The sequence below is a fragment of the Eulemur rufifrons genome, chromosome 8, assembly GCF_041146395.1.
Source record: "Eulemur rufifrons isolate Redbay chromosome 8, OSU_ERuf_1, whole genome shotgun sequence".
NCBI classification, from domain to species: domain Eukaryota; kingdom Metazoa; phylum Chordata; class Mammalia; order Primates; family Lemuridae; genus Eulemur; species Eulemur rufifrons.
Genome location: NC_090990.1, coordinates 18,621,813 through 18,646,552, shown reverse-complemented (window position 1 = coordinate 18,646,552; position 24,740 = coordinate 18,621,813). Strand labels below are relative to the sequence as shown.

General features: G+C 40.8%; 1 protein-coding gene across 3 annotated transcripts; it reads right to left on the bottom strand.

Annotated features, from left to right (window-relative positions):
* Positions 1-907: 907 nt before the first annotated feature.
* Positions 908-24,543, bottom strand: FAM76A (family with sequence similarity 76 member A). 3 transcript variants are annotated; one of them, XM_069477530.1, is made up of 9 exons: positions 24,395-24,543; positions 23,073-23,137; positions 19,802-19,856; positions 18,729-18,881; positions 14,131-14,288; positions 11,121-11,207; positions 5,886-6,021; positions 2,497-2,598; positions 908-1,626 (listed from the first exon to the last, which is right to left on the bottom strand). In XM_069477530.1, exons 1-9 carry the CDS (start codon positions 24,473-24,475, stop codon positions 1,540-1,542), a joined length of 924 nt encoding a protein of 307 aa, XP_069333631.1. In that variant the 5' UTR covers positions 24,476-24,543; the 3' UTR covers positions 908-1,539. The 3 variants fall into 3 exon arrangements, with proteins under 3 accessions (XP_069333631.1, XP_069333632.1, XP_069333633.1); XM_069477531.1 differs by lacking the exon at positions 11,121-11,207; XM_069477532.1 differs by lacking the exons at positions 11,121-11,207; positions 18,729-18,881.
* Between the last annotated feature and the right edge of the window lie 197 nt (positions 24,544-24,740).

Here is a 24,740-nt window from a genome sequence, read left to right as displayed (position 1 = left end):
TTCTAGGAGATGCCTAGCAAGTAAAATTTACTGCTACTATTTTGGTAGACTGAGGTACAAATGTCATCTTCCCTCATGATTATTTCTAACTCTAGTACACCCTGCATTAATGATTCCAGGATAGTCAGTTTTGCTGTTTCATGGCACAACTATACATCCCTAACTCCTTTCACAAAACACCACAGAGAGGACCTGAGAGTATGGGTAGAAATGCAAATCTATCCCCTTTCCTGGAAAAGTAAATCCATGTGCCTATTGGGTCAAGAAGGAAAGACAGGGCACACACGACTCCGGCTGAGGCCACGTGCTTCTAAGAAGTACCTGTTTCCACCTTTCCATTCAAAGCAGGAGTGTACAGGCTGGGGTGGGTGAGGAGGAGTGGGGAGAAGTATGGTGATATCACTTCTCCCAATTGCACTCAGAGTCCTTACTTGAGCAGCTCATGCTGACCCCAGAAATGCTCTATGGTTCAAATATTATTCCATTTTTAATCTGCTCATGTAAAAAAATGCTCTCTGACAGTAGCTCAGTATGACAACTGATATAAGCAAATAAAAGATATTTTTTAAAAAAGTGGCAGTGTGAGAATTTAAAATCAATCACATAAAACAATCAGGAAAGGGGTGGGGGAGGGAAGTGTCCAGTACAACCTGGACAACCTTTCTTTCTGCCCTTACATAAAAAGACAGACTGTTCAAATCTTTGCTATCTCCCTTAAGTATCTCCTTAAATATTCTTCCAAGAAATCCTCCAAAAGGCACTTAACTCCATACTTATGCATTGAATTGTTTCACCTTAGCAATCAGTTTTTAAGACTCCAAGGTAACAAGAAAGAAAAGATCTGATTCTTTTACTAAAAGCTAGAGAATAGGACTATTTTTTTCAAGAGGCATCACTTTTACAAGAAGGACTGGCTAGGCTACCATTATTCCTTTATCAAGAAAAAGTTTCTTTTTTTAAAAAATAAATAAAACTCTGGCTATACATAGTACAAAGTTCATACATAATATACCTGGAAAAAAACCCAAGCGATACCCTGAAGCAAAAGGTTTATTGGAGAGAGAAAGCCTCTTCCATTGTACCAAGTCTTAAGGTGGCAGTTTTCAAAGTTCAGAAGGTGGCAGTGATATATAATTAATGCCAAACGATTTGCTCATGGGTATGGCAGGATGCAATGATGGACCAAAAAAAAAAAAATCATTCTGCACATTACACTGAGCAGTGACTACCACAAAAAAAAGAGTAGTACCAAAGTAGAGAGAGAGAGAGAAGGGAAAAGAAGAGGAAGAAGAGTAGAGGTTCTAGAAGTGAGAGAAAGAGAGAGAGAGAGCTTGAAACTCCAAACACTCAAGCATGCAGTCATAACACAGCACAAACCAGGTGTTTCCATTCAGCCCACTGCAATCGCACAAAGAAGGATAACTGTAATAAAATAGAGATTTCTTAAGAAAGCTTGCAATTCCCAGAGAATAGCCAGGTCGCCAATCCTAACCCAGGACAACTCCATTTGCTGTTGCTAGGAAGCCTCCTCATGGTCTGTCACGGAGAGGTGATAGCTCCTGACTTCTCAGACTTCTTGCTCTTGGACAAGGCAGCTGCCTGCTTCAGGAGCTCTCGGTTTTTGGCCTAAAAAAATCAGCGCAAGAAGGACATTTTAAAGATGATAGGGATATGTTTTTTATGCAGAGTAAGTGCATATGCTAAGGCAGACAATGTACAGAGTCAGAAAGAGATGAACAATTCTAGAAGTGGAAAACAACAGAAAGCTCTAGGGCTTGACACTTTGTTCAGGGAAAAGAAAGTATTTGCTAGAGGTTAATCAGTGTACCTCAATCTCTTGGGACCCACTGTTACAAAAAGATGCTTTATGCAATACAAACAAACCATAGAGTGCCTTAATGAGCTGGATAAACAGAATTTATAATTCAGACATCTGGAATCATATCTGGTTTATTCAAAACCAAAGAACACATTTATCAATTCCACTGTTTTTGAGGAGAAAAGATCAGAACACATCCAAGAGTAAAACAATACAAAATATCTGAAAGAAGGATTAATGTGATTTGTCAATACTTTCAGAAAAAAGAAATCTAGGAGATGATTACTTAAAATACAATCAGTTAGGCCGGGCGCGGTGGCTCACGCCTGTAATCCTAGCACTCTGGGAGGCCGAGGTGGGCGGATCGTTTGAGCTCAGGAGTTCGAGACCAGCCTGAGCAAGAGCGAGACCCCATCTCTACTAAAAAAAAAAAATAGAAAGAAATTATATGGACAGCTAAAAATATATATAGAAAAAAAATTAGCCGGGCATGGTGGTGCATGCCTGTAGTCCCAGCTACTCAGGAGGCTGAGACAGGAGGATCCCTTGAGCTCAGGAGTTTGAGGTTGCTGTGAGCTAGGCTAACGCCACGGCACTCACTCTAGCCTGGGCAACAGAGTGAGACTCTGTCTCAAAAAAAAAAAAAAAATACAATCAGTTAGATACATTAGAGTTACCTGCAATTGTTCTGTAACTTCTTTGTGGGTTTTCTCCATCTGGTTCATTTTGGCTCTCATCTGAGATTCCTGGTACTGAAAATCAGCCTTCAACTCTGTAATCTAAGGGGAAAAAAGGCAGAATGACCAGAAGAAATTGCTGTGTAATAAATAATATTTTGCTATCAGAGAACTAAATTGTCCCCAAAATTAATGCAATCCAGGGCACTCCTGCAGATCCATACCTGAATCAAAGCCAGGGTTCCATAGCCTATTTTTTTCTAAAGCTTTCCTGAAGATTACACAAAATCCTGAACTGACATTTCTTTTTGTGTGTGTGTGTGTGTGTTGAGATGGGGTCTCACTGTGTTGCCCAGGCTGATCTCAAATTTTTGGGTTCAAGGGATCCTCCTGCCTCAGACCTCCCAAGTAGCTGGTATTACAGGTGTGCACCACTCTGCCCAGCAGAACTAAGACTTCTGAAACTTAATCACTAACAAGTTTTTAAGATTTCATGTGTTGGTTGGGTGTGGTTGCTCACGCTAAGTGGTAGGTTACAGTAATCCTAGCACTCTGGGAAGCCGAGGTGGGAGGATCACTTGAGGTCAGGAGTTCAAGACCCAGCTTGAGCAAGAGTGAGACCTCATCTCTACTAAAAACAGAAAAATTAGCTGGGCACAGTGGTGCACGCCTGTAGTCCCAGCTATTCGGGAGGCTGAGGCAGGAAGATCGCTTGAGCCCAGAAGTTTGAGGTTGCAGTGAGCTACGATGACCCCACTGTATTCTATCCATGGAATCCAGGGCAACAGAGTGAGACTGTCTCAAAAAAAAAAAAAAAAAAAAAATTTAAATAAAATTTAAAAAAAGGAAAAAAAATTAAATTCCATCTATTAAAAAAAAGATTTCATGTTTTGTTTTTTTTTTTTTTTTTGAGACAGAGTCTCACTCTGTTGCCCAGGCTAGAGTGAGTGCCGTGGCGTTAGCCTAGCTCACAGCAACCTCAAACTCCTGAGCTCAAGCGATCCTCCTGTCTCAGCCTCCTGAGTAGCTGGGACTAAAGGCATGCACCACCATGCCCGGCTAATTTTTTCTATATATATTTTTAGCTGTCCATATAATTTCTTTCTATTTTTAGTAGAGATGGGGGTCTCGCTCTTGCTCAGGCTGGTCTCGAACTCCTGAGCTCAAACGATCCGCCCACCTCGGCCTCCCAGAGTGCTAGGATTACAGGCGTGAGCCACCTCGCCCGGCCGATTTCATGTTTTTAACATATGTCAACAACCCTCCAAACGTTCACCTCCAGAAAAAACAATGAAATGACTGACGGTTTAAGAGAAACCTTGAGAATAACAGCTGTAGCCAATTACTGGACTTTTACCATGCTACAGAAAAACTGTTTGATTACATTACTTCATTCAATCTTTATGATAACCCTGTGGGGGAGTATTCCTGTTTTATAGATGGGAAAATTGAGGTTTAGAAAGGGTTAGGTAACATAGCCAAGATCATACATAGTGTTAGCAAGTGACAGAGCTAGATTTCAAACCCTAGGTCCCCTTTTGTTGACTATGCTATTCAAGGAGAACAGAGAAGGGGCATCTATAATATTAATATATCAGAGAGGTGATATGTGAGCTGAGCTTCGAGGTACAGTAGCAACAGGCACAAAAGGTGAACAGCAGAGCATCCAAGCAAACGGAACAGTATGGGCACAGGCAGAGAAGTGAGAGATAACTGAGGGACTATTCAACTGGCCAATGAGCCTGGAGAATGGCAGGAGATTAGGATAGAGATAGGCAGGCATGATGTGGAAGAGAATGTGTTCCAAGCTGAGGAGTGTGACCTTGATCCTGAAAGCTATGGAAAACAATCTGTTTTTGCTCCTTTAAAAACCCTAACTCTACAAAGCAGTAGAAACGTGTCCATTTTGCCTCTATTTTACAAAAATCCTTTTATGTGCCATCTGATATAGCCCATGAATCGAATATACTTGGGTCCATTTTGATCTGACAGTCATGGAGTAAAGTGGAAAGAACACAGGTCTCTTCCCACGAATCTCCATCTTACCGGCAGAAGAAAGCCTAACAGTAGAAAGAACAGTAGAATCAGAAAGACTTGGGTTCATTCCCTTGTTCTGCCATTTACTAGCTATGTGATTTGGACACATTATTTAACCTCTTTGGAGCTGTTTCCTCATCCATAAAATGAGGTAGAAATTAGATGAAAAGAATGCACGTAAAGGAGTTAACATTATAAATGTCTTAGCTGGCCATTCAGAACAAATCACAGCATTCTGAACCTGGCACAAGACAACATACAGTCTCAGGGAAAAAAAGATCAGGAGGAAGGAATTAGAACTCTAACAGGAGAAATATTGGAGGCATTCTTCATCTATGAAATTATTATGATAATAATTCCTACCTCAAAAGCTTGTTATAACAATAAATGAGTTAATATATATAAAGCACTTAGAATTGAGCCAAGCACAAAGTAAGCATCCAATAAAAGTTAGCTATTATTATTAAGGCAAAAATGAGATATTCTCTAGAACCTGTAAATAAGATAAATAATGGACATGAATCAGAGCAAGGATGTAAAAAGTTCCTTTAAAGAGGGAGGATGACTCAGACCAGAATAAGACTGATCTTACTCTGAGGATATTAAATATTAGAAATATTAAGATTGAAGATATTCTATGTGAAGATACAATATTAACACTGAAGATATTGACTAAGATATTAATGTGTTTAAAGAATGGGTCACTTACTAAGGGAGTTGTCAGCTATGGAAGCACAGTGATGTAAGAGGTCCTGGAAAAGGTCCTACTGAAATGCTGTCTAGGGAGGAGGAAGACCTGGCCCACATACTTTGAGCACTACTGTGCCACAGACATGGTCATCCCCATGACACAGATGGAGACATCAGGTTCTTTTAGCCTGATGGCATTAAGCATTCCAACTACATAACTACCTCCGCTTGTCTCAACTCTGTGCTCACTCAGCACCTTCTGATTACAACCTCCTAAGACAGCTCATCCTCAGAAGAGTAATATGCTGTCACATGCCCCACTGTGAATTAAGATGTGGACACCATGGTTTTATTTATCAACTCTGTAAGCTTGGTTAACAAATGTCCTCTGTGAGAAGTGGAAGCTCCCTCTAAGTGCTGAGTAAAATCAGCTTTCTAAATCCACTTGACTGGAGTGGACTGACCAAGGTAATGCCATCCCAGGAGTCATGCTGGCAGACAGCTAGCCTCTCCCCAGGATATCACAGCCTTGCCATGGGATCTCTCAAAGCATCAATGGTAAGCACCCAACAATATCAGTTAAACAGAGTTAACATCATGTCTCATCCCATATATTTTAAAACTCCATCATTTTGGTCTGACAGGCATTAACTCAACCATACCTTTTTCTCTTTCTCTAAAATCATTTGATCCTTTTGATGCAACATCTTCTTCAGGGTAGCCACTTCTTCCTTCAGCTGGGCAATGATGACAAAGTGGTCAGTGCCTGGTGAGTCCAGAGCCAGGTCTGGGGAAAAGCTAAATAAAAAAAATGGAGGGGGGGAGGGAAATCATAACTTGGGTGGATAAACTTTTCTCTACCTGATACATCCTTGACACTTGACTGCAAGCTCCTCAAGGGCAGGAGTAACTATTTGAATTCCTAGCATTAAGCACATTGCTCTATATATGCCGGGCTTGACAGCATTTGCTGAACTGCACAGGTGAGGTGGTCATCAAATAACTCTACCAACCAAAACTACAACCCAGCAACATTCCCTCAGCATCTTCTCTCACATTCAGGACTAAAATAAATGCCACACCCCAAGAGCCAAGGATATTGTTTCAGGTAGATTAAAGATCCCCAATGATTTACTGGTGAAACGGTCATAATTTTATGATTGGATAATTAAATTCCAGATAAATTATAAACTGTAAGCTCATGCATTTTTCTTTAATGCTGCCCATAGAGCTTCTCTTTCAGCTCTTTGTCTTCTGCTCCAAAGCCCTGTGATATGGTACAGCTGCTGAGAAGCTGCTGCATTCCTGCCCAGGAGCAGTCAGTCATTATCAACAAAGATGAAATAAATGGGAAGGAAGCCAATGCCCCCAGGCTACAGCTGGCCTGCAGATTGCCATCCCTAATATCAAGAAGCCTGCAGATTGTCATTTCCTTTTTTGTTTGTTTGTTTGTTTGTTTGTTTGAAACAAAGTCTTGCTTTGTTGTCCAGGCTAGAGTGCAATGGCATCGTCATAGTTCAATGCAACCTCAAACTCTTGGGCTCAAGTGATTCTCTTGCCTCAGTCTCCCAAGTAGCTGGGACTATAGGCAAGCACCACCACACCCAGCTTATTTTTGTATTTTTTGTAGAGACAGTGTCTTGCTCTATTGCCCAGGCTGGTCTCAAACTCCTGGCCTCAAGCAATCCTACTGCCTTGGCCTCCCAAGATACTGGGATTAGAGGAGTGAGCTACTGTGCCCAGCTGTCATTTCCAATATTAAGAATTCTGTGACATTTAGTTAGGAAAGGAACAAAGAGGTGGCAAACTCCAGAGTCACATCACAACTTGGGTTTTCAACAGATTCCTCCCAGCAACAGCACTGGAGCATTCTATGTTCTTTTAGCAGAGTCTCTTAATAAGGAAATTATATGTACAATCTTGTCTACACATACAATGGGTGGTTTTTAGGGTAAGGATCCATGGCTTTCAATGGCTGGTCAAAGGTGTCTCAGACACAAAACAAGTTAAGGAATCACAACCAAAAGGGTTAAATCCTGCCCTTTTCTAGAGAATTCCCAAAGGAAGCTCTTTACTTTTCCCAGGACAATCTTTTAGTAAAACAAACCTGTTTTTCCTAAGCATACATTAGAATACTGCCTATGTCATTACAGCAACAATTCGTAGTTCCCCCTTGCTGTTGGGTCTTTCCTATTAGCAAATATTTCCAAATAGCAAGCCTAATCACTGGACTGACTTCCTCATAGTTACCAAGTCAAACATTTCTATGGCTAGAATTGAAAGACATGGTCCATTGATAAGAATATTCCACCCCCTGCCTCAGTCTACATGAAGCATATGAGAAGAATGGCAGAGGAAGAATGAATCAATGCTTTCATAACTGATGAATGTGCAGAATTACTGGATAACAAAAAGTAAATGCAAAATAATAAAACAAGGCATGTAGGAGAGTACTGAAAAGACTACCACAGTCTCCGCCAATTCCAGATCTGGAAGTGCCCTTATATCTGCTTCAAAACCTGCCAAGGACCTGTCTTCCCTCAACCTAACGGTCTATTTAAACCCATAACTAGAGCAATGAATGAAATGGAGTAGTGAACTAGTACAAGTAATTTTTTGTCATCCCTAAAGTTCCCAATCCCTAAAGTTCCCAATGCTCTGCTCTATCTGCTTCTTGAGAGGATTTTTCCCATACCAATAAATTATTGACAAACCAGTCCAGTCTATCCTGTCTTAGGGCCTGACCTCTCTAACTCTCTAATTCCTGGTTCAATAAGAACTGCTGGAAATGAAAAAAGATGGCTAGATTAGTAAGGCAAAAAATCCAGTCACTTTCCAAATGCCTCCAATGACGGGCAACTCACTACTTCTCCAGGAAACCTCTTGTCTCTTACAAAAGCTCTTAATGTAAGAACAATTTTCTCAGATTGAACCAAAACCTGATTCTCTATGACCCTACATGTTGGTCTCGAGTCTGTCCTCAAATAAGTTTGATCTTTCAGGCACATTTCAGAGGCAAAATAAAATAAAATTACAAGGAAGAGAAAAGAATGCCCTTTAGAAACAATAAACCACAAAGTGTGCGTGAGTGTCACCCACTGTTGAGATTGCTTTTTTATTGTCTACAGAACAATAAACAAATATGAATAAAAAGTAGCTGGTACATTTTCTCAACGATAGAAAGCTAGAAATTAACTCATATTTTCCTCAAATTGAAAAGTTTTTGTTATAATTTCAACAAACAAATTAGGAAATATCAAGACAGAGGCTGTGGATCTTGTAAATATGAAAAAAAGACTAAGACATCTTACAATTATAAAACCATTAGAGAAAGTTAAGATAATGTGTTCTGTCTATATGATACAGAAGGCTAATAGATAAAGAGGAGGAAACATAATCAAATATGCCTTAGTATTAAATAAGTAAGAGATGTGCTCGCTTCAGTAGCACATATACTAAAATTGGAGCGATACAGAGAAGATTGGCAGGAAAAGAAAAAATTTTTTAATAAACAAAAATAAATAAGAGGATAATGTGCTAGTATAGAAAGGTCAATGGAAAAGTATTAGGGAGCAACATGCAGAGACATGGGGAATAAAAATAAAAGAATAAGAGCATAAATTTAAAAGTATATGAATATTTTAAAAGTAGAGTCAGAAAGTGGATGTGATTAATTAAAAACTGTGAGGCAGCCACAAAAATAGATATTTCATAAATAAGACTGATTATACTTGGTACAGAATTGAATTTAAATAGGTATGCAGTACAAAAAATGTTTGGCTTGCATGACATCTGAAAAGGACTGTCCAAAAAACAAAAGATTGTCAGAATGCTTTTTTCAAAGTAAAGTAAGAGCAGAAAAAACACAAAAAGTAAAAAGGATAGCAAAATGTAACTTATCTTGTGTTATGTACATCTAAAAAAAAAAAATGCAAACAAGTAGAATAGAATGTTAAGGTTGCTAATGCAGCAACATTCAAATAGAATTTGTATATTTATGAAAATAATTTTTATGGCAGCAGAAGAAAATTTTCAAATTATAAGAGTAAATTACATTTAAAAATTAGTATGTCATTTTAAGAAAAAAGTGATCTTTTAATCTCTTTCCTGGAGGACATCATGAAATACCATGTACCTGAGTCAAGGATCATCCTATTTGAGGAAAATAGTTACTACTGGTGACCAGATGCAATAAAACCATCTGAACGGAAAACAAGAGTTTTCAGCTTGGTGTATCCATAGCAATAGACAGCAAGAATAGTGGCAGTAGCTCAAGAACAAAATAAGCTAAAAGAAGATAAACTTTAGGATTGGTTGGTTAAACTAGAGGATGTGAATGCGCTTGTTCCAGACCATTCCAACACAGCCTGGATCATAAAGGAGCACAAAACAGAAATGATGACCCTAAAGTCAAAAGATCCCGGCATAGGCCTTTATAAAGCAATGCAAGAAGTTCATTCCTTAAGGTGATGGACAATTTGTGCCTCATCTAGTTTCTTTACAACGGCCAGACTGGCTGCTCAAACAACAATAAGGCTGACCAGAAAGAGGGTTTTTATGGTTCCTTCCCCCATGTAATCTAAATATCTAAATTAAGCTTCTTTTTTTTTTTTTTTCCTTTTTTTGGTGAGACAGAGTCTGGCTTTGTTGCCCGGGTTAGAGTGAATGCCATGGCATCAGCCTAGCTCACAGTAACCTCAAACTCCTGGGCTCAAGCGATACTCCTGCCTCAGCCTCCCAAGTAGCTGGGACTAGAGGTACGACCCACCACGTCCGGCTAATTTTTTGTTTCTATTTTTAGTTGACTGGCTAATTTCTTCTATTTTTATGGGAGGTCTCGCTCTTGCTTAGGCTGGTCTCGAACTCCTGACCTCAAGCAGTCCTCCTGCCTTGGCCTCCCAGAGTGCTAGGCTTACAGGCGTGAGCTACTGTGCTCTAAATTAAGCTTCTTGAATTAAAGTTTAAAATCAATGAAACTAGCTATAAACATCCTGTAGAGTCTGAAATCAAGTTAATGAAAAAGGCAGTGGGAAAGAGTAAAACTTCACAGATGTTTTGTATTCCCCTAAATAAACAAAATTCAGTCCTGGTAAACCTATATGTTGGTATGCTCCCATATCCACTATTGGCTGGGAGGGAGAACTGTGAACAGGAGGAGTTTTCAGAATAGAAATGATTCCAGGAATTTTTGGGAAAAACATGTCAGACAGTCTCACTTCAGGATGCCTGGGCCTAGAAGAACAGGGAAATGAATGGTTGGCCCCAAGACTGTTGGGAAGAAGCCCACTGCACCAACACGGATGGGGTGCTCTGGACATTAAGACAAAGCAGCTCATAAGGGGAAGCATCGCTGAGAAGGAGAGAGGAAAGGGAGGAATAAAAATATGCATCTAGACAGGCCAAAAATGAAACAAAAATTTAAACACATCTCATTCTCTCCTGATCCAGCATCTACACTGGGCTGGCTTTCTGAAAGCTAAGGAAGCATGGATCATCACTCACAAACTTAGTAACACTGTCTTGACCCAACTTGTCTCTGTTCTGACTCTCGAGACCGACTCCTGCCCTGCCTGGAGGCAGCTATGGGCACAGACCATGAAGAAATGCGTCCAACTCTTCACTTCTTTGAATTATTGTGGGGGAGTTATTTAATGAACTGAAGAATTCAACTGCTATTAAATCCAGTTACGAGTTCTGATCTTCTAATGACAAGATTAGATTTATAAACAAATATCAATATTGTTTATTTATAAGCTATGAAGTGGCTAGTGTAGCACCCCTGAAAGGTTTACTGACAGCCATAGACTAGATCCAAGGCACATCCTAAAATGTATTCCTGTTTCAGGAACTGTGTATGCATTTCAAATGTATGCGCACACATAATCCAGCTGGCTCACCTGTCTCCATTAGTTGTGATGGACTCAAACTTGGACTTTTTCTTTGGGATTTCATTTTGAATTGAAGATGTAGAAAGTGTTTTCTGGCTTTTAATGGCAAAAATAGACACACACACACATTAGAAAGCAAAGATTAATAAAATATCACAATGAAAGTCTGTCAAATGGACCATGTAAGACAGTAGCTCTTCTATGCAAGAGCTAATTATTCTTGATTATTAAAATCTACCAACGGTGTTGATTTTGTAGGTCCTGGATGCATGGGCAGCTATATAGTTTCCACAGGAAATTTGGCCTTAATTAAATATTACCTGCTTTACTAATAACCATGAGAACAGAATCAACAGAACTTCAATAAGAAGTATAATCTGTCTTACAGGTAGAAAGTACTTTTACATTGTTTCACATGCAGCTTATAATTCAGTGAGGTATAGATAAGTTATTATCTCTACTTTGCAGAAACAGCTCATCGAAGTTAACTTAGCTACTAAAAGATATACAGCTGGTTAGTAGTAAAGCTGGAACTAGAAACCAGGTCAACATATTTGTACTCCTACTCTAGTTCTTCTTCACTGTATCTCTGTGAACCTACTGGTATCTGAGTCCCATAACAACACTAAACACCAGTTTTAACCCCAAAGAGTTCACCAAAGCTGGTCCTAAAACAAAAGCTAGTAGCCTATCCCTGCTATGCAATCCTTTTACTTTGGTGGACATCCAACTGCAAAGTCCAAAGGATTCTTCAGACCTTTCCTTATATGATCTCTCTTCAGTATTTCATTATCACTGACCACTCCATCATTCTTGAAACTTTCTCCTCACTTGGTCATCCTCTGACTTTTGACACAGCTGCTTCTTAGTTCTCTATCCTTAAATAATTAAACGCTTCTAGAGTCCTGTTCTCCCCCTCTAATCCAAGAGCAAGGTTTTAACAGCTACCTATCATAGTGGTTGTAAATGGTGCTCCCCAGAACACCTGCATTAAAATCATCTGGGTTGTTTATAAAACAATGTAGATTCTTAGACTCTACCCTAGAGCCTACTGAATTAAATTCTTGGTGGGGCAGCAGGAATCTGCATTTTTTTTTATGGTATTGGAAGTGTCCACAGAAAAAGGAAAAAAAAAGGAATCTGCATTTTAAATAATCCCTACTTCCAGTGATTCCTATGTGCTACCAATGGCCCACGTCCAGACCTCTCTTCCGAGTTCTAGGCTAAGCTCCTCTAAGTAATTCTTCTTGGTGATTCAAACTCAATTTATCAAAACTGAACTTCTCTTCTCCCCTTCCTGTATTCTCTCCCAATTAAGGATCCACCTGCTCACCCAAGTAAGAACTTGGCAATTGTCCTTTACTCACTCAGCTCCTGCCTTGTATCTGTTCATCAGATTATCTAAGTTTTTCATTATCGTCCCTTCAAAGCATCTCCCTGAATATCTGCCGTTTCCATCAAGTAAGGAGATGAGGTTCTTGTTTTTTGTGGTTTTTTTTTTTTTAGAGACAGAGTCTTGCTCTGTCACCCAGGCTGGAGTGTAGTGGCACAATCTCAGCTCACTGAAACCATGAACTCCTGGACTCAAGTGATCCTCCTGCCTCAGCCTCCTGTGTGGTTGGGACTATAGGAGGGCACAACCACACCTGGCTAATTAAAAATTTTTTTTTGTAGAGACAGAGTCTTGCTATGTTGGCCAGGCTGGTCTTGAACTCCTGATCTCAAGCGATCCTCTTGTCTCAGCCTCCCTAAGTGCTGGGATTACAGGCACGTGCCACTGTGCCCAGCTCTGGCCATGGTTAATTTTTAATGCAGATTTAGTCCTTCCCCTGCCTATATCTCTTCAGTGGCTTCCCACTAACCCTAGGATCAAGTTCACGTTCCTTACCAGGTCTGTAGAACTGCTTTTCCTCCCATTCCCCAGCTCCCAACCATAAACTTCAGCAATAGAAAAGAACTCACAACTCTCCAGGGTTCCATGCAGTCTCATGTCTTCCCAAATGCTACTCTCTCAGCCTAAGATGCCTCTGCCCATTCCTTAGCTGATGATTCCAACTCATGCTAAGATCCAACTCCAACACCAGCTCTTCTCCAAGCCTGCTTCCCTTATGTCTCAAGGCAGCTAATTCCTACTGCCTCTCATGCCTGTATCTTGACGTGTTTCCACTGTGGTAGCCATCCCATTATATTGAAATGATTTGATTACAAGTCTGTCTTCTCTACTAGACTGCACATTTTTATAGAGCAGTCTGACTCTTTTATTCATTCCTGCATTCCTGGCAGAGTCCCTGGCCCATGAGATTTCTTAATGATGTTTGTTGAATAAACAGTCATAACAGTAATAACCAAAAATAACTAAAATGTATTGAATACTTCCTGTATGCCAGTTACAAAGCTAATCACTATGCATGCGCTATATAATTTATCTTCACAACGACCTCATGAGGTAACACTATTACTTCCCTCATTTTACAGATGAGAAAACTTGCCCAAGAGCCCCACAGGGAACTTGGCAGAGCCAGGATTCCATCCAGAGGCAGAACTCTTAACAACACTACAGAGACTCTGAAAGGAAACTGAAAGCAATGAAAGGACATTTTCTTGACTATACCCCACCAGGACAAGCCTAGAACATCTATTAACCTCCTGGCCAAATACAAATTTAAAAACTATATCCTTCAGAAAGTGAAATGTCCAATCTTCTAGGGAGATAACCCACTCTGTGAGAAGAACACTACATGTGAAAGTAGAGTAAGTTCCACAAATCTTTCAGACAAAATACAAAGTCAAAGAAAATAAAAAATACAAAGTCAAGAAATCCTGACACATTACAGAAATCTCTCCTGCCCTTGGAAGATACAGGAATTATAAAATATAACAAATGAGCTTCCTCCTACAGGCTAGTAACTGGAGAGAAAATAGGAAAATTTATGTGAGGTAGTATGTTCCACGACTGATTGTGTGAGTATTACATCTGACCTACCAGCACTTCTAGTCCTATCTCACACCTTGGGGTTACCTGGTATAATGGCCACCACCACTCAGGCGACTGTACTGTTCCTTCTCCTGATGGCCAGCACGAGAAGAGCTGCTCAGGTGTTTCCTCTGCTCTTTGGTCTTCTGAAGGACCCGTTTGTATGAAAGTGTGCACAGCCAGCACAGCAATTTCCCATCTACCTGAAAGATGAGGAGACAAAGATAAAGAACAGGGAATGTACTGCATTGGCTGAGAATGTGTCATCGGGAGCTAGAACCTCTGGGTTCAATCCCAGCTCTGCCACTTATGAGTTGTGTGACCGTGAGCAAGTCACAGACGGCTATTGAAAGGATTTAGTGACATAATGTAGGTAAAGGACTTAGCATAGTGCCAGGCACATAAGAGTTGCTTAAAAAGTAGCAGTTGCTAATTTTATGTATTAATACCTTTTTGTTTCTCGTCAACTTAGCAAACACAGACCAGAACAAAGTTCTCACAAGAATTTCAAAAGACACAAATATGTCCACAGTGCTCATTAAGGAAAACTCAGCAGGGAGAAGAGATGAAATATAAAATCTATAATCCAGTTTTTTGTTTGTTTGTTTGTTTGTTTTTTTGAGACAGAGTCTCACTCTGTTGCCTGGGTCTGAGCGCCGTGGCGTCAGCCTAGCTCACAGCAACCTCAAACTCCTGGGCTCAAGCAATCCTTCTGCCTCAGCCTCGCAAGTAGCTGGGACTACAGGCATGTGCCACCATGCCCGGCTAATTTTTTTCTATATATTTTTAGTTGTCCAGCTAATTTCTTTCTTTCTTTTTTTTTTTTTTTTGAGACAGAGTCTCACTTTGTTGTCCAGGCTAGAGTGAGTGCCGTGGCATCAGTCTAGCTCACAGCAACCTCAAACTCCTGGACTTAAGCGATCCTACTGCCTCAGCCTCCCAAGTGGCTGGGACTACAGGCATGCGCCACCATGCCCGGCTAATTTTTTGTATATATATATTTTAGTTGTCCATATAATTTCTTTCTATTTTTAGTAGAGACGGGGGTCTCACTCTTGCTCAGGCTGGTCTCGAACTCCTGACCTTGAGCGATCCACCCGCCTCGGCCTCCCAGAGTGCTAGGATTACAGGCGTGAGCCATCGCGCCTGGCCTCTTTCTATTTTTAATAGAGACAGGGTCTTGCTCTTGCTCAGGCTGGTCTTGAACTCCTGAGCTCAAACGATCCGCCTGCCTAGGCCTCCCAGAGTGCTAGGATTACAGGTGTGAGTCACCGCACCCGGCCTCCAGGTTTTTTTTTAATTGACAAAATTTGTATATATTTACTGTATAAAACATGTTGTTTCAAAATATGGAATGTCTAAATTGAGCTAATTAATAATATATTACCTCACATCATTTTTTGTGGTGAGAACACTTAAAATCTACTCTCTTAGCAATTTTCAAAAATATACTGTTATTAACTATAGTCATCTTTTTTTTTTTTTTTTTTTTTTTTGTTGAGACAGAGTCTCACTTTGTTGCCCAGGCTAGAGTGAGTGCCGTGGCGTCAGCTTAGCTCACAGCAACCTCAGACTCCTCGGCTTAAGCGATCCTACTGCCTCAGCCTCCCGAGTAGCTGGGACTACAGGCATGCGCCACCATGCCCGGCTAATTTTTTCTATATAGATTTTTAGTTGTCCATATAATGTCTTTCTATTTTTAGTAGAGACGAGGTCTCGCTCAGGCTGGTCTCGAACTCCTGACCTTGAGCGATCCACCCGCCTCGGCCTCCCAGAGTGCTAGGATTACAGGCGTGAGCCACCGCGCCCGGCCTATAGTCATCTTGTTGTACAATAGATCTCCTGAACATTTTCCTCCCATGTAACTGAAATCCTTTGGCCAACATCTGCCCAAACCCATCCCCCCTCATACTTCAGTTTTACTACCTTAAAAATGGCTCACAAAATGGTATGCCGAAAACCTTCTCTCAGATGGAAAGACCAATGGATGAGTAGCTTCCAGGAACCTAGTCCCTGGCGAACCATGGCACTGTTTGAATTAGAAAAAGTCGATTCCTTTGAGCAGAAGTTCCTCTGTACCAGGAGGCAGGGCACAAAGCTAGGAAAGTATAATGTGGCCTCCACCATCCTCTGAAACTGGGATGCCTTTGTGCAGCATTAGGACTGCAAAACCATTATAAGGAAGTCTGGGATAGGTGTGAGGCAGGCAGAGCTGGTGAATTATTCAGGTTGGGAAGGGAGTATGCTGATATTTTATGGAATTTTATAGCTTTCATTTCTTATTCCTGAAATTATATCTCATGTCCCATCTTGAACATGGGTAGTCTGCATCATCATTTATCTTAAGTGTTTATCTTATCAGCAAAATCTTCTTTGCTCCCCAACCCAAATGATTATCCTACTTCCAATAAACCATTTGCACATAACCACCAGAGGGCTTCTTAATCGTAAATCTCATCATATCCTCTCTCAAACCCAATGGTTTCTCATCACATCTAGTATAAAATCCAAACTTTGTACCATGGCCTATGTTTACTTAACTATAACCCCTACCTGCCTCTGTAACCTTCTTTCCTTTCTCTTCCCCTTCTTCACTCTGCCTTCTTTCTGTTCTTCCCATGAACCAGGCTCATTTCTGCCTCAGGGTTTTTTCACAGCTGGTCCCTCTCCCTGGAATTTTGCCCTCCAGAGCTTCCCATGGCTGCTACCATCTCACCTTCCTAGTTTCAACTCAAATGGTAACTCCTCTTGGGCCAGCACGGTGGACCACACCTATAATCCCAGCACTTTGGGAGGCCAAGGCAGGAGGATCACTTGAGGCCAGGAGTTCTCCTTTAAAAACAAACTTTAAAAATAAAAGATAATCCTCTGAGAATTAAACTATCAAAAACAAATAATCATAGGTAACAGATTGAGTACTTATCATGTACCAAATTCCACTGTAAGGGCTTTACACATGATAACTTGACCTTTGTGACAACCATGAGGGCTGATCATCCCCATTTACAGATGAGGAAACTGAAGCACTGACAGATTAACATGCCCAAAGTCACACAGCTAATAAATGACAGAACTAAGATTTCAATCCACATATTCTGAGCCTAGATTACCCACTCTAAATTTCTAAATTTAGCTCTCCTCTCTTAAAGTTTATGAACATGTGATTGTGGATATCTAAAAATATCCAAACCCTTAAAACAGGATTGTCACTAATAAAGAAGAAATGTAACGAATTCTAGTATAACCAGATTAATAAAAATTGGCTATTCCAATTAATAATATAGGTACCATTTATTGAGTTATTAATACATTACATGCCACGCTCAATATTGAGTGTTTTATATACATATCTCAATTAAACTTCCCCATATCCCTGTAAAGTAACTACCATTATTCCCATTGGGAAAGATGAAGAAATCTATGCATGATGAGGGTAAGTAACTTGCCCAGGGTTATTTACCTAGCCCCAGGAGTGGGATGGGACTCAGGTTTGGGAAACTACAAAGCTTGTTCTACCCTCCTGATTACTAATTCAGCTTTTCCAGTATCTTGATTTAGGGAAGAGGTACCCTGGTTGGCAGGCAGGAGTATTCTGGTCACTGGAAAGTTATATCTTTCCATTATAAATTAATGAATTTGGTTAGCAAGAGTCAGCCATTCTCAAAAGCACCTCTGGCCTCCAAAAAAGAGTTTCTGAACTACATTCTTTAATTCAATAAATATTTCCTGAACACCTACCATTGCCAGGCCACTGAAAATATAGCAGAGAACAAGATGGACAAAGAGATCACATTCTAGTGAGGGGCAAACATGTAAGCAAATAAACAAGACAATTTTTCATGACGTCACATGCTATGAAGACAATAAAACAGACTGATATGATAAAAGAGTCACTGAGGGAGTTAGTAAAAGAAGGTCTCTGTGAGCAGGCAGTATCTGAGCTGAGACCTGACATGAGGAGCCAGTTATGATACTCTGCAGAAGGATGCATCAGGCAAAAGGACAGCCAGCGCAAAGATGGGAATGAGACCGACATGTCTGATGGACTAAAAGGTGGCCAGGGGTGTCTTATTCCAGGTGTCTGGAATAAGGTGAGAGGTGGGAAATGTGACAGAAAATGAGACTGAGAGCTGGATGTTGGGCCTTGCAGGCCATGGAAAGGATTTGGGTTTTATTCTAAGTGCAACTGGAAACCACTGGAGGATTTTAAGCAGAAGAGTAAAATGACCAAGGCACCATCCTTCCACATAGAGCCTCCCTGTAATGTCATCTTCTTGTGATTTTTAACTTCAACAGACAGAAATATTCAAAGAGTCAGACAGTAAAACTGGTAATACCACTCCATCTTGCTTAAGTCACAATCTCTTCTTTACAGAGTGCTACAGAATTCTGTCAATCACCATTTCACTTATGTGAAGTAATCACCATAATTCAGATTCTCACACAATGTTAGAATATAATGATCCACATTAGATGAATGAAGAAAACCAAATGTGAATATCTTCTTTCAGATTAATAACCGAACCAGGAAAAAAAGTGGGAAACATCTTTGTTTGTTATACGTCTTTTTAACAGAATTGGGCCACCTTAATTTCTCTGAAAGGAAAAAAAAAAAAAAAGTCATGAAAAACACAGAGATTTACCTTCTTTCTATCATCTTTCCTGTCAAATGCACACTGCTGCTTGCACTGTTCACAAGAATAGGGTGGTCCATACTTCTTCTCTGAATTTGTGCAGCGCTGGCATTTATTGCCAATAAACGCTGCAATTATGTTGCAATACTGACAAGGTTTGGGCTAAAAGAGGGAAGAAAAAAAAGGGACAAGTATTATTATTATAAAATACCAGTGCATTTTTTTAAAGGAATAATCCTAGTCCATTAATCATGGTAAAAATGTATTCTGAACTTCATAAATTTGCTTTTATATTGATCAAATGAAGCCCAATTCTTAACACTATGTAAAGCATTTTTCTACAAAGGACTATTGATTTTAAAATAAATAAATGAACAAATAACAAAAATCCATTAGAGTGTACGCTGAGACTTCTATGAGAAATCCAACAGAACCAGCTCTTTGGGGAAACTATCAAGTGCTTCCAAATTTCTGAAAAGGTGTCTTTGCCATTATCAGTGTATAAACATGGTGAGAGAATGCCTACAGAGACATAGTATCCTGAATCTTAAGAATAAGAGAAAAAAAAAAAAACCCATTCATCAAAATGAATAATCAAGGCCGGGCACGGTGGCTCATGCCTATAATCCTAGCACTCTGGGAGGCCGAGGCAGCAGGATCGCTCAAGGTCAGGAGTTTGAGACCAGCTTAAGCAAGAGCGAGACCCCGTCTCTACTAAAAAAAAAAAAAAAAAAAAAAAGAGAGAGAGAGAGAGAGAGAAACAAAATGAATAGTCAACTGTTACCAAAACAAGAGATCAAATCATAGAATTCATTTAATTCATCTTTCCCCTTCTCATTCTATATTGGTCACTGAAGCCTCTCAAGGAAAATTATAATCTTAATCCTGGCAGAGTGACTATAAACAGAGAACTCCTTAACAATAAGTATTAACTAAATTTGAAAGCTGAAGTACAGTACTAGATATATTACACATAACGATTTGTTCTAATAAAAACATTGTACTGACATTAACAGTCCACAGAAGGTAAGGTTCCAAGAGACCCAAGTACTCACTGTTAGGTTCAGAGAAATCCTACTTACCGTTCCATACAACTGCACATTCTGAGCACATTTCTTGCATATTGTATTGGTTTTACTGTTAAGGAAGAAAGAGACAAAAAGCTTTTCTTAGAACATCTAAAAAATGATTCTTCCTTAAGCCCAAGGCATTTGCTCATTGCTAAGAGATAAGGCGAAATATGGTCCAGACACCTGGTTAACTGAAGTTTGAGTATCTGGCCAATAACTCTTAATCATTATGTGGTTATAAATGTTATTATCCCAAATACAATGAGGTTTTGGTTAAAATGGAGAGTGAAACCAGGTGTGGTGGAGCACACCTGTAGTCCCAGCTACTCAGGAGGCTGAGGCAGGAAGATCACTTGAGTCCAGGAATTTGAAGTTGCAATGAGCTATGATGATGCCACTGCACTCTAGTCAGGTGACAGAACGAGACTCTGTCTCAAAAAAAAAAAAAAAAAAATTCTTTTTTTTAAATTAAAATAAGATACTAAGGCTGGGTACTGTGGCTCACACCTATAATCTTAGCACTTCAGGAGGCCAAGACAGGAGGACTGCTTGAGGCCAGGAGTTAGAGATTAGCCTAACCAACATAGCGAAACTCTGTCTCTACAAAAAAGAAAAAAATTAACTGGGTGTGGTGGCATGTGCCTGTAGTTCCAGCTACTTGGGAGGCTGAGGTGGCAGGATTGCTTGAGCCCAGAGGTCTGAGGTTGCAGTGAGCTATAACACCACTGTGCTCTAGCCTGGACAACAGAGTGAGACCCTGTCTCAAAAATATATAAGTATCAGGTAACATTTGCTAAAATTTTTTTAAAAGTTAAAAATTAAAATAAGACACTCAGACAAAATATTTTACAGGGCAATCTGCTGCCACTTTAAAAAGGCAATAAGCAGGATGATGGCTATGGAAGTCAGAATCTGCCAAGAGGTGTGTAAAAACTCACCTGCCAAAAGAAAAAAATAAAAATAAATAAAAAGGGAGTAAAAGAAGTGAGGGGCATTGAAAGAGATCTCTAGAAAGAGTAGCATCAAAGATCCTGTGATATTGAACAGTATTTTGATTTACACCTAGATTTATTACTGAAGGAATGGAGTATCTGTCAATCTATACAAATGCTCCTGACATTTTAGAAAACATGCAAAGAAAAATTATCTCTATGATCCATCTTGAAATAATTTGTGTGTGGTGTAAATTAAGGGTCAAAGCTCATATCTCACCACATACACAAATTAACTCGAGATGGATCATAGACCTAAATGTACAAACTAAAACATAAAGCTTCTAGGGCATATTCTCTATGAGTCCATTTATATAAAGTTCTAGAACAGGCAAAACTAATCTATGGTGGAAATGAAAATTAGAACAGTGGTTGCCTGGGGAAAACAAGGATATGGGGATTGACTGGGATGGAGCATGAGAGGATTTTCTTGGAGTAATAGTAACATCTTGTATTTTGATAGGGTTTGGAATCACACAGATATATACTGTTTGTAAAATTCATTGAATGATGTATTTAAGATTTGAGCATTTTACTATATGCAAATTTTGCCTCAAAAAAAAAAAAAAAGAAACGTAAGGCTGGCATGGTGTCTCAGGCCTGTAATCCTAGCACTCTGGGAGGCCAAGGCCAGAGGATCGCTTGAGCTCAGGAGTACAAGATCATCCTAAGCAAGATCCAACTCTACCAAAAATAGAAAAAAATTAGCCTGGCGTGGTGGCACATGCCTGTAGTCCCAGCTACTCAGAAGGCTAAGGCAGGAGGAGCCCAAGAGTTTGATGTTGCAGTGAGCTATCATGATACCACTGCACTCTAGCCAAGGGGACAGAGTGAGGCTCTGTCTCAAAAAAAAAAAAAAAAACAAAAAAAAACAACAAAAACTGTAAACAAATATTTAACTCTAGTTAATGATATGCATGAAGTGTTTAGGTACCAAATATACCGATGTCTGCATCTCCAACTTTATTTTTTATTTTATTTTAATTTTTTTTTGAGGCAGAGTCTCACTCTGTTGCCCGGGCTAGAGTGCCATGGCGTCAGCCTAGCTCACAGCAACCTCAAACTCCTGGGCTCAAGCAATCCTCCTGCCTCAGCCTCCCAAGTAGCTGGGACTACAGGCATGCACCACCATGCCCAGCTAATTTTTTCTACATATATTTTTAGCTGTCCATGTAATTTCTTTCTATTTTTAGTAGAGACGGGGTCTCACTCTTGCTTAGGCTGGTCTCGAACTCCTGACCTCGAGCAATCCACCCGCCTCAGCCTCCCAGAGTGCTAGGATTACAGGCGTGAGCCACCACACCCCGCCTGCATCTCCAACTTTAAAATGCCTCAGAAATAAAATGGACTGAGGCATTGATGGATAGAGATGAATAGATGGAAATAGAGTAAAATGTACATTATAGAATTTAGGTAGTGGGTACACAGATGTTCACTAATTCAATCTTTTTTTCCTGTTTGAAAATATCTGTAACAAAATGTTGGAGAAAATATCTGTAGACTTGAAATGAGGCTTATTAAAATTAGGCTTCTGGGCCTACGTATAAACCAGCAAATATGAGGATTTTGTGAAAAAAATAAAAAAAAAAAAACTAGCAAATAGACCCCACCCTGCTAAAGGCAGGATCACCTAAAATTATAAAGGTTCCACAAAAGTCTAACTTGCTATACCAATAAATCACTTTGCTGCTATGGAAAAGTCCCCCAAAGACATTTGGCCACTCACACCTAAGTGTTTTTCACACTTTTAAAAATGAGATTCACACAAGGAAAGTGTAAAAGCAAGTGAGTTTCAAATGGGATTAGGGCTAACAAACCCTTTACCAGGATTGTTACGGTTCCAAAAGTATCTATTTGGGCTTAAAAATTCTTCAAGCTATGTATATAAATACATATGGGAACATGAGGCTTATGTTTTACTATTGTGGGATAGGTTTCTTTTTTTTCTTTCCCCAGCTGACACCTTGATTTCATATCGTGGGATTGGTTTCTTGAGCCAAAAAGATTATAACCACAATATAAAATGATCAAGGGTCTGAAAAATAACTTCAAACCTTTAAGTAATCAAATGGAACAATATGTTTATTATACACCCTACAGCGTGTATCTCACTCCACAAACAAATTAATTGAAGACAGACTACATACCTAAATATTTAGAAACTGTAGAATCTGGGTATAATACAGAATCAATAATGTAATTGATTACAGATCTACACATGAAATGCAATCAATTACAGATTTTAAGAGGAAAAAGCCTATTAACATCTCTCATGGTCAAGAAAACTCTACCTCTCCTGCTGGTACTCAGTCCTGCAGTAGGTGCACTTCACAACAGGGTGTGCAATCCGACATTCCTGAAATGAAATGAGGATATAATTTTAAAAGGCAGTCACAAATGGAAACAGCCTTCAGTAGGAAGCAGAAGACCTGGGTACTATTCCTAACATAGCTACTATGCTTGAGTGAGTCACTTAAACTTTCTGGGCCTTATTTTTCTCCTCTGTAATGTCGGCATCATTGCCCTGCTGTTGATGTCGGAGTTAAACAAGAATTTATATGGAACTAGTCATAAATTATAAAATAAACACGCATGAATAAGCCCCAGACTGGGAATCAGAAGCCCTGAATTCTAGGCCTGGTTCTTCTGCCACTGTGATTTTGAGCTGGCTTACTCATGAAATGAAAGTGTTGGATTAAAATCATTATTTTTTATGTACACAAATCGTATATACACACTACTATGTTTTGTTTTGGGTTTTCTTGAGACCAAAAAGGGCACTCAGCACTTGTGTTCTCTCAGACCTGGTAAAGAGTGGCAAAAGTTAAGTCATGGACATCTGAGGCAACAGGGACATACAATTATGAGTTATACAAATCAGAGACAAAAACTCTAGACTATCTGGGTCTATCTCAACATCACTCTTCAGCCGGTTTAGTGACTTTTAAAATGTTGCTTCACAGCACCTCTATTCACTTAAATAGGCAAAGTGGAATGAAACAACCAAAAAGAAATGCAGAAATGGGACCTTCGGGGGTAAAAAAACTGATCAGCAGCTGTTTAGGGTGAGGATCGAAGGCAACCAACTGGATGCTTAAAAGATTCGTGCGCTTGATTGTGGGGCTTTTAAAAAAATAAAACCTTGCCACCTCTGATACTGAGACTGGCTGAAAAGTGCCCGTGAGGCGCCGGAGTTCGAGACACTCCTCCCAGGCAGCACCCAACTCTGGAGTTCAGTCCCAGGAGGGGCACGAGGTCCCACAGTCTGTAACCAGGGAGACTGCGGCGGCGGTGAAAGCAGACCAAAGGGATCCCCGCGGCGGACGGTCAGGGCAAGCAGGAGACCCGCTTTCCCCTCCCCCGATCTGACGGGGTCCGAGAACAATCCCCCGCGGTTGCTAAGCACCCGGACACGCCGGCCGCGGGGGCCTGGACGCGGCCCGGGACTCCCCCACGTGCCCTGCCGGCCCCCAGCGGGGTGGGTGCGGCTCCTCAGCTAGGCGGGCCTGCTACGCCCTGCCCTGTGGACCCCGCCGGCGTCCCCACAGAACCGGGAGCTCCGGGCCGCGCCTCCTGCGTTCCCAGTTCCCTGCCGCCGCCCCAGCCCGCGCACCTTGCACAGCTGCTGCCCCTGAGACAGCGCCTCGAAGGGGAAGCGCTGGTGGCATTTGGTGCAGGCGTAGAGCGCCGCCATGTCCGGCCCGGGCCCTGCTCACCGCCCCGCCGGCCGGCCCACGGCTTTATCTGACAGTCTGAGGCACAACCTGGCGGCGGCAGGCGGCAGGCTGCGGGCTGCGGCAGGCGGGAGGGCGGGCGCGGGCGGACCGGGGCGGACCCGGGCGGGCCGGGGCGGGCGCGGCTATGCTGGACGCCTGTTCACTGGTTCACTTCGACGTCGATCAAGGAGGAAGGGGCGGAACACGGAGCTTTTGGCGACTCTGATTCGGTCTGGACTGGAG